The sequence below is a fragment of the Phytophthora infestans genome, genomic scaffold, assembly GCF_000142945.1.
Source record: "Phytophthora infestans T30-4 supercont1.23 genomic scaffold, whole genome shotgun sequence".
Classification (NCBI taxonomy): Eukaryota; Oomycota; class Peronosporomycetes; order Peronosporales; family Peronosporaceae; genus Phytophthora; species Phytophthora infestans.
The window spans coordinates 1,276,198-1,286,693 of NW_003303736.1; the positions used below are offsets into that span (position 1 = coordinate 1,276,198).

The window sequence follows — 10,496 nt, forward strand, 5'->3', positions numbered from 1 at the left end:
GCTAAGGGAAAATGCCAATTAGGGGCCGGTGACCAGTTAAGGGCCGGATTCGGTTAGCCAATAGGCAATTCGGAATTTCAGGCTTATCTATTTTCATTGGCCACTACTAAGGTATCATATAAGAGATTACTTAGCAACCCATAGTGAAATCAAGCGGCCCTTAATTGGCATGGCCGTCACACTTTATGCACTGTTTTAATTTGTCCTACGGAACGCACCATAGATGATGTAAAACAATTCAATAGCCAGGGAAATATACAATTGTGTCAGCTTTTGATTGATGCCAAGGCCATATTTTGCTTTTTACTAGATCAAAAGATACAATCAAAACAAGAGAAGGTTGCTTTGAACGGCCCTTAATTGGCATTTTCCCTTAGTGACTACAACATGAAAATATCGTCTACGTGACATGACGAATGATATCTGGAGGCATACCCCAACACTTGTAGCCCAGAAAATGCGCGGTGTAGCATAAGCCTTCTGTTTCGATACCATCATATCCTTCCCGCCCCCACTCGCTACCGATGACGTAGTGAACAGGAAACATCACACCTTGTCGATGAATATCTGCGCGCACGTACAGCATCGTTCCGCCAACAGAGTCCAGCGGAACAAATGGCTTGGATCTGTCAGGAAGGTTGTGGAAGGACCGGGCATTCAATGGACCAGGCACGAAGTTTATGGCGTTCGGTGATCGTACTTTTCGATGGTCGACCCGCGCGTTTTTATCGTAGTTGAGCCACTTGCCTCTGATGTTGCGTACGCACATGGGCTCTAAGATATCGCGACCGGAGCTCACCATTTTCCGCAGTAATCCCGAGGGGATAGCTGTGATGTCAGCATCCACCCATACAACATGCTGGTGCCATAACTCCATCGTAGAGAGCAACGCGTAGTTTCGATATCGAGCGAGCATGCGTCGACGGCCTGCCTGAAGTAAGTGCTGGTGGCGATTCGCACGGGTCAGTCCTTTTGTAGAGAAATCATTGCGAAAAATGACGGATAACCTCGGATACAGCTCGATGTAGAACCCAAAGAGCTGCTTCGCATTAGTGAATTCGGTCATAGACGAAGTAAGCAGCGTGATCGAAATTTTTGCTTTCAGATAATCGAAGGACCCGACGACCTCGAAGAAATGCTTGATGCTACGATTTACACCCCACGATTGAGCGTCGTTAAACGCGCAGATGATCAATACGGAATCGTTGTCTCTATTGCCAGGTTGCACAAGCACCTCTGTCTTTTCAACTCGATAATGCAGTCCTGGCTCGATCTTGCCATGCTGTGGGAACGATGCCTCGTACTCAATGTACGATTTCGTCGTCGTCTTCGAGGTGTATGGAACGAGCGTATTAAGACGAGTTTGCTTAGGTGTATCGGGATGCAATACACTGGTCACCGGACTGTCGGGACTTATGGTACTGGCCACAGGTGCGCTGGGGTGCAAGCTCTTAGCTGGAGCTGTGGTGGAACGTAAGGAACTGGTCATGGGTGTGTTGTGGTGTAATGTAGTGGGTGTAGGCGTATCCGAGTGCAAAACATTGGCTACAGATGACGCGGGTTTCGCTTCCAGCTCAAAGTGGCGACCGATTGGAATAACGAACCACGGCAGCCAAAACGCGAAGTTTTCAACGTCAGTACTAGCTGTAATTGAGCGTTAGAAACATATTGAGCATGGCATGGGGTTCAAACAGCAATGTATTGGAGCAGCAAGTGCGTTGTAGCGTCGGCATGTGAATCGCGCTCATGGAGCGTGTGCCCCAAGAGTTCACTGCCGCGGTACAGCTTGCTGCACCGTGCTAGAGACCCCGAATGCCATTTGGGCGGCAAGGTGTCGTCCCGACTCGTTTGTGTACGACGTATATCGCTGGTATGAGTCGGTCTTCCACCTTCCGTGTAACATGACTGCGGTGCTGTCGACGCCCGCTGAAAGCAGGGCTGTTGCACCTCCGCGTCGTAGCGAATGACAGGAGAAAAGCGTGGCATCTTCCCCCGTTGCTTTGGCTGCAGCTTGCAGCACTTTGGACATTGTTTCGGCGGGCACCATTGACGACGCCTTGATTGAGCAGATTGGGTCCTCGGGCCGTAATTGCAGGTTTCTTGCGTTCTCCATTAGCAGTCGTCCTGCAAGAACTGGACACAGAGCTCGATGACCTGAACGAGATAGCACTCGTTTTGTTCCATGACCTTGTTGGTCATTCGTCTGCCCTCGCAATGTGATTTCCACGGCTACTGCTGTGTGCAGACTTAATGTTTGGAGTCCAAGCTCATCTTGGAGGATCACATCGCGAACTTGCAGGGTGTATATACGTCTTCGGCCCTTGACAGCTAGGTTTTCCGCGCTCCGGAGTAGAAAAAAGAAGCCCAGTATCGCAGCCCCTGCGAGAACGCGGTGCTGGGGTTGTTTGAAGTCCAGGTGTCGGATGATCCACTCGAGCATTTGCCGCGTGACGGTACCTCGTCGCCTCGTTGCTGGGCCTGTTCGTCGCATTCCAGCAATGGCGAGGGCGTGGTTCGGTCGTAGTTGAGGGTCGAATCCGGCAAATGTTCGATGATACCAGCGGATGTGGCACAGTTTAGATTGAATGGTGCTGGCCGAGGCTCTGCCGTGTTGATTTCCTCCGGACCAGCAGTGAATGGCGAAGACAACCAGTAGTAGTGATTGTGTTTCCGGGTCTCGCTGCGGGAGCCACCTTGACACTCCGAGGTGCGCACAGAACGTTCTCCACTGCTGCCAGGTTCCTTTGTATTGGCGTTGAGAGGATTCAGCGATGGAGCGCTGTTGAAGGCGGACCATTTCGCTGAGTAGATCTTGCGTATAGCGTTGGAGATTGGTATCTGCGTCCAAGTTTTGGTTAGCAATCGCCATTCTGTTAGTCGGTGTTTCCCATGCACGAGAGCCCAAGTCTGCCATCGTGTTTACTGCGCCAGGTAAATGCTCGGCGGACACATGCAGCCCCCACTGTGCTTCAATCGCTCCCAACACTCGATTCAGTTCTTGTGCCAGAGGTTCGCGACTATTGAGACTGTTGCACCAAGCTACTGCGGAGCGATTATCGATCCAGCTGCGTACGTGTATCACCTCGGGGGTAACGCGAGGACACCACTCGCGGCCCCAGCATAGTAGTGCAAGTACAGCACCGAGTTGCTCGCGGATATTTATCGACAGTCTTCCTTGTCGGATAAGAAGGCGTTCTTCGGCGTCGAACTGAAGGCGAATATACTCGCATTTTGCTGGATGGAGAGCACAGAGGCCAGAGTCGCTGGCATTCATGTAAAGATAAACGTCCGGTACAGGGAGATCTCCAAAGAACTTAAGGGGAACACTGCGAAGCCGGCCATGTTGTAGAATGTGTTGAAACCACTGCAGATCGAGAGTAGCACCTTCAGATATGGTGATCTTGCCCCAGCGAGGAGCTCGCCTATGGAGAGATGCAATGCGTTGGAACAACGGTTTTGCTGATCGGATACACGAACACACGTGGCGTAGGGATCCCAATAGTTTGCACAGTTGTGTCCGCGTCGCCGACTTGCACTGCAGCATCGCTTGCACGCGAAGGAGTGCTTTCGCGATCTTCTCTTCGGGCATCGACACGCAGCGTAGCTCGGTGTCCCAGTCCAGCCCCAGAGCCCGCAATCGGGTAGACCATCTTGTAAATTTCTTCACATTGATGGAACGAGGACCAAGAACAGCTAGCATGGCGAGGCGTAGTGCTGCCTCGCATAATTCCAGTCGGTCTCCTCGGTCTTCTTCCGCTAAGACATGGTCATCAACCCAAGTATAGCAATAGAATGGCTCGCAGTCCGTGTTGCTAGGGTCGAGACTAGCCGGGCTCTCGTTGTGAACGAGGTGTGTTATTGCAGATCCGAATACGCCATAGTGCGCTGGGGACCCCATCCAGCCAAACGGTAGTGCCAGGTCAATTACCACCGCTCTTTCATCCGGTAGAGCACCTGCAAATCTGCCGCACACTTCGGAGCTGCCATGAACATTTCGAAAGGCCGATTTGACGTCGCCGCGTTTGAGTTTTACTCGACAAAAGGATCGTCGGTCCTTGAGCTCTTCTATCCTCCGTGCGAGCTGGTGTACGTGTTCGTACTGTAATTCTGGTAGAATACCTGGATCTGACGAGCTGTTGATCGAGTTACCAGACGGGTAGGAGAGGTCGTGAATGACTCTCGCTTCGACGTTAGGGTCTGCATCAGCTCTCGGGACACATCCAAATGGGCTAATGTGGACGTCTTGCCATGGCGCAGCGGCATCAGCGTCCACTACTAAGTACGTTCCCGCGTCTTGACCTTCGCGGACACTTCGTTTGAGCGCATTGCTCCACGTCCGAGCGGACTTATGATTTGAAGTGAGATTGCCCTTGTTGGGCTGCTGTACTGGCCGAAAGTGATGCGTGACCCCCTGTTGAATCATGCTCAGGAGTAGCGGTAGCTGGGGAAAGCCGTGGAGTAGCCACGAAAGATGTTCACTTCGAAGCGCTTTGTTCGGCCGCGGGTCCTCATCACTTTGACCTCTCCAAAATCGAATTGTGTCGCTCAGAGAAAGTCGTAGTTTGCGCACCACTTTGGAGATCCCGGATTGAAGGGGGGCATCGATGAGGAAGTTTGGCTGCGTTTGAGCTGTCCTTGGTGATATCAGGGACGTGGGAAGCGGGACGCCAGCTTTCCGAAACGCAGAAGCTCTGTGTGCCAGAAGCTTTACTTCGTCCTCATGTACGTTTGACTCAAGACGCTTTTGGACTTCTGTAACCACAGGGATACTTATTTTGAATGCAGGTGTCCGGGTACACCGCATTTTTCAGACACGACTGCTCATTTCGGAGCTGAGACCGCCATATTTATCCAACACGTACTCTTGTACAACCGGTGCAAGAGTATCTGGGGTGAAGTGGCCCAGAAAGTCGTATGTGCAGCGGTCTGACACCTTCGAAGGACAGCCTTTTGCAGATATATACCGAAGGCACAGCTGCTTGCCGTTCAGGCGAGGAGCTCCCTGGTTCACTGCAATCGGGACTTGGCGGCTCGTAACCTGGCGATTGTTTCCACGATTGCTTCGGTACGGGGGTCGGTCTGATGTTTCTAGCTGCGGCTCGTGAAGTTTTCGCTTGCCGTGCCTCGCGACTTCATCTCGTCCTCTCGATAGTTTCAATAGCATTCCACTCAACTCTGAGTCTTGCATGCAGAACCGACGGGGCAATTCTGAGCGCGTGGACGTGCCATGACTGATGTCAAATTCCGTAGCACGACGGTGTGCCTCCAACACGTTGCTGAACCAGAACGCGACGGCCTTCACTTCTTCAGGTGACCATGGGGCGTAGTCGTTCAGCTCTTCGGAGAAGGCTTTTGCTGTCGTAATAAGACGTCGAGTTGGAGCATCGAAGAATTCCTCTGCATACGTTCCGAGAATACTCAGTGAATCGCACAAACTATCGTGACTTGGGTTTACTGGAAGACTGGGCAGCGACACTTTCACCGAGAAATTGCTGAGATTGACCGCGTTCGATCTTGCGTGATCGAGCTTAGCATTTAAGTTGAAACGGCGGAGGTGAAGGATGGACAATCCACATACACCAAAATCAAAGTCGTACAGTCGACTGAGCACCGCTGGGTGAGGCAGGAACTTCGTAGCATGGGACGACCTGACGTGTTCAACAAATAGTGCGGGGGACTTACCTCTGTGTTCAACAGCAGTGATCGCGTCGTGCACTGCTTGTTGGCCTTGGGACGGCCGAAAATTGTGACGGCGATCGCCGCCGTCCTCGTAGCGCGGCGTCGTTAGTACCGAGTCCGAGATGGCTTGTACTCGTGGTCGCTTACGTTCGGGGCCAAGCTGCTGGAGTTGTGACGCGTATGTTTCCGGGAGATCCGGGTAGTTTGCAAGCACCGACATGATGCGCACCGGGGCTGACGCAGCACCGCAGTCTCTTGGTGTCACGTCTGGTGACACTTGCCGTAGGCTGTCATTTTCAGTGGCATTACCGTAATCCACACCTTCCTCGTGCTCGTGTCGATTAGTGCCAGGGATTGAGAGGTCCGCTGCCTGGTCCAGTGTGTCCAGTAGGTTTGCCAGAGGGACTTGGTCGATCGTGCCGCTATTCGTGCGGGCACGTGAGGTGATTTCCTGACGTTCGTCACCTTCGGTTGGAGAGCTCGCCGGGTCAGCGCAGAAGGTTTCACCAAGTCGAACCGAAGCAGGAAGAGCTTTCCCTCCATCACGGTAGTACCCATAGTTAATCACATGCTCTATAGAGCACGTCACGCCCGATCCTGTGCGAGGGCACCTCCAGAGAATTTTGTCTGATAACCGAGGCAGTGTTGCTGTTTGGACGATTCCATTCAATAAGTAGCGAATCGAGCGAGAAGCAGTTGTTCCATTTTGCCCGAGGAGGCGGTCGAGAATCAGCGCATGCGCGCTGCTGATGTCCGCTTGTGCGCGCCGCGTGAGTTTCGCCTTGTATAGCAAAATTGCAATGACGGGGGCAATCTCCTCTACTGTGCTTGCTGGGACGGAGGTGACTCCGGATGCCGAGCGTACCGTCACCTCCGATCCCTTGTACTCATTCACTTGACCGTGAGTTGTTCCACCTGCTCCTTAAAGTACCACCGCCCGCCAAAGGAGATTGCCTGCACCACCGGACGCCGGCTCCGACGCCCATACTAGACGCCGAAAGGCGGTCGATCGAGGTAGCCAGGTGTCCAGAGTTGGCTGCGCTTCCTCTTCTGAAGCTGCGAGAGTTCGTACGCGAACTTTTTCGGGCTCCGAGTCGTCACATATCTCGGCATAAGTTGGTGCCGCTAGTGAAGTCCGAGTGTCTTGAGGGACGTCCTCGGGGAAGAGTAGGATAAGTTGCGCAGGCATGGAATCCGTTCTGGGTAGAGCGATTGTTGGATGGTACTTCGCGTTGGTCTTGCAATTCGAAAGTGAGCAGCAGGTTTGTGTTGCTTTTCGTGACTGCCTCTGTGGCCATACTGGTAGTTGCTGTTGAAGTTGTTGTTGAACGGCAACTTGCTGATCCCAACTTCGTTCGCAGACGGCGGCAGTCTTGAGCATCTGGAGGCTGTCCAGCTGAAAACCAGCGCAGCTAGTCTTCCGGAAAAAACGTCTTTCCATCGTTCCGCTACAAAAACACCAACTGCGAGACCAAGAAGCGCCAATAAAATCCCTTGACGACTTAATTCTCCACGCAGAAGCGCTTGTTGATAGATGGCCCACATTGCTGAAGCTTGGTCACTTGTATGCTACCGCATAAAACTCGAAATGAATTCATCTCCCGACCTATTCCATCGAGTGCATGAACTGTACGTGTTCCAACCGCAAATGCAGTTCGACAAAGGCATAGAAGCTGATTACTGTTTTGACTCAGTGTTAGTGTCCCGACATCAAGGATAGCACTCGCAGCATCCATAATTTGGCGGACCATCTGGTGTTTTTCTTACTTGCAATACTTTCTTAGACAGTAAAATGTCGACTCGGGACTAGCCCTTCAACTCGATCCGCATAAACACTGTAGCATCAGAATTACACAATATCCCATCGACAGTTATTGCCCGTTGCGCACCGCGCAGTAGTTGGTACAGTCGAGTCGGTAGTGTTTGTCGGCTGTAGAGAGTGCCCACGAGTCAGCCTTGTCGCGGCCGTGGCACGCCGCGAAATAATAATATAGTCGCGTTGGTTGTGCTTCTTGCTTCCTCGCCGCGAATTGATTTGTGAGAAGAGTCGGAAAGGTCGCAAGTTTCCACTGCAAAGTACTGAAGGACGTGTCGGGAATTAAACTGCCTGTGCGAAAACGTACCTGCTACCATATTTTGCATATAATCCATAGCTGCAGTTAATGTATGTACTGTAAAACATTTGTGCATGCGGACGCACAAGATTGCATACAAATGAAAAACCTCATGCTTTGAAGCTTACCTTTTCTCTACTCCTATGCAAAATGCAAATCTTCCTGCAGATCCACTACTGCTGATCATCTGTCTCGTTAATGAACTGGTTGATGACATCGTCAGATTCGTTGACGGTCTCTTCAACCAGTTGCAGTCGCTCCAACGCTTCAACGAGTTGGTTTTCGTGCTCAGTTGCCGGACTTACCGCAAGCTGGCGTTTAAAGCCGCTTTGAATCACCGAAGCGCCGAGATCGTTCCACGCTGCCGTAGCCCAGTAGATAGCATCGTTTCTAGAGGGAGGATTAAGCTGAAATTTGCCGCCTGAATTTCCTTGACGGAATTGTTGTAGCTGCTCCGACACGTGCTGAACCCAGCGCTTTCGAAGGCGTTCTTTAAGTGGTCGAAACCAGGATATATCAGCTGGTTGGCACACAGAAGTTAATTCAGGAGGAACTTTAAGAAGGTGCACATTTAGCAGCTCTGCATGCTCAAGCACTTCATCAGTCCAATGAGCCGAGAAATCATCCCAAAGCAACAGTACCGGCTGTGCCTCATCTCGATTTGCGAAATGGTAGTCCAGAAAAGCGACGGATAAGCCTGAGTTCCACCACGCAGAGCTGTTGCCATAGATTTGCAGAGCAGCATCACTCTGAATTGTTTGCATTGTTTTCCACAAGGAGTCTCCAAAGCCATGTTGGGCCACGTAGTTGTAGGCCGCTTTGTCGGGGTTGCGCGAGGGCTCAGTCTTAACCACAAAAAAAGGGTCATACTGTTTTCCAGTCGAATCTGCCAGAAACATGCCTGTCAGGCGTTCCTTGTCCTTTCCACCACATCTGACCCACACTGTATTGACACCTTTTCTGTCCACCGTCTGCTTGGGCAGATACTCGAAGCAAATGCCGCTTTGGTCTGCATTGTAGAATTTATCTACACCAAGATCATTTTTTGCTTGTTCTACCTCTTGCCAAAAGTTGTTGGCAGCGTCTTCCATGGCAGCAGGGGTTTTCTGGCCTTGACGAGTTTTTGTTATCAAAGACAAGCCATGACGAGACAGAAACCCCTGCTGCCAGCACCAACTCCCAGTGAAAACACCATCTGCTACGCCTTCGTCACGGGCAACTTCCTGAGCTTGAAGTTGAAGCATTAGACGGGACACAGGGATACCCTCATTACGTAGCGAATTAATCCACTCAACAATGCTTTCTTCTCCAGACTTGCTGATTGTTGTTGCTGTTCCTGGGGCTCTGTAAGACCTCAAATTCGCCGTAGCGGTGGAGGCAACCATGGCTTCAATGTGTGTACGCTGCTTCGACCACTCGTTGATCCGCTTGCGCTTTGATACGCGTTTTGCTGGGATGAGTTGGCAGTAAAATCTATCGAGAGTAGCATCCATGTCATCATTGTTGTCACGAAGGAAATTTATTACGTCCAGCTTTATAGTGTAGCTCTCGCACTCGCGTTTGTAGCCGTTTGGCTTTCGCCCAGCGCCACCAGGAGCGCGGCTCCGCCCTCTTGCCATGCTGGCACTTGCAGGCTCTGAATGTGAAAGGCTGGTTGTCTGCTTGCTAGTAGTTTCACCGCGGCTTTATCCTGTGCATAAATAGTAGAGTGGGTAAAAATAGGTAGGTCCGCATGGACAAATGCTCCATAGTAAGGTTTTTTCAAATAGCTACATCATTATGATTGGCTAATTCTGGCGTCCGGATGGACAAAAGGTCCGGATGCACAAATGTTTTACAGTAGTAATAGGCGACAAGGGTCGAACAAAGTGTGTAACAATGTACCCATACAAATCCTAAGATTTAAAGCTGGCTTAACACAGATTTATTAAAATATTGTCAGTCCACATTTTTTCCCGACGTCAAACGTCAATGCAGTGCTTCAGTTTATTAAGCGGCATCGTCACCACTACATGTATCGTCCTCACTGACCCTGCATTCGCTTCTAATGTCGTCCTCTGAGTTGATCTCTTCTTCCATAATTTTGAAGCGCTCAAGCTCAGCAACACCAATATCCTAAACACTGTTTTCATCGCAAGCTCATACGTACCGGTTTGATCGGTTGAAATTATTCCCTCTCAACCGTTGTCTGCATTACCCTCCCTTTAAATTCCCTTGCAACTTCTGCTGCGTCTGCCGGCGTGGTCTGACTTTGACGCGTTTTCGACTGCAGAGAAAGCTTGTGGCGGCGCATAAAGAAATGCAGCCACGAAAATGAGCCAGAAAACTGAGTGTCATCCAGCCCGGAGTCTGCTGCAACCTCTATACCTTTTAGTTTTAGCATAGTGCGCGAGACAGGGGCGCCAACCTTTCGAAGTGAGTCGATCCAAAGAACAATTTGCTCTTCTGTTTTTTATAAAAAAGAAGTGTGGCCATTCACCATCGCGGAAATTGAGGTCACTGGAGTGGCCGCTGTTGCAAGCCAATCTTCGTTGGTTCGCCACTTGCTGATGAGCTACTTTAGATCGTCACTCCTTCCCCGTTAATGAGCCGTAGAACTTGTCTAGGGCCTCTCCAGGTGTATGGACAGCACAGATGTAGCTATGAACGTTCTGTTTGTGACAATACGCGACTCGTACGCGCTTGTACTGCTTCCGTTTCTTC

At 51.0% G+C, this 10,496-nt stretch overlaps 1 protein-coding gene across 1 annotated transcript; it reads right to left on the minus strand.

The window, feature by feature from the left end:
• Positions 1–400: 400 nt before the first annotated feature.
• PITG_11398 (uncharacterized protein) lies at positions 401–2,047 on the minus strand (the record flags this gene model as incomplete). The annotated part of the gene is made up of 2 exons (XM_002900943.1): positions 401–1,644; positions 1,948–2,047. 2 exons carry the CDS (start codon positions 2,045–2,047, stop codon positions 401–403), a joined length of 1,344 nt encoding a protein of 447 aa, XP_002900989.1.
• Between the last annotated feature and the right edge of the window lie 8,449 nt (positions 2,048–10,496).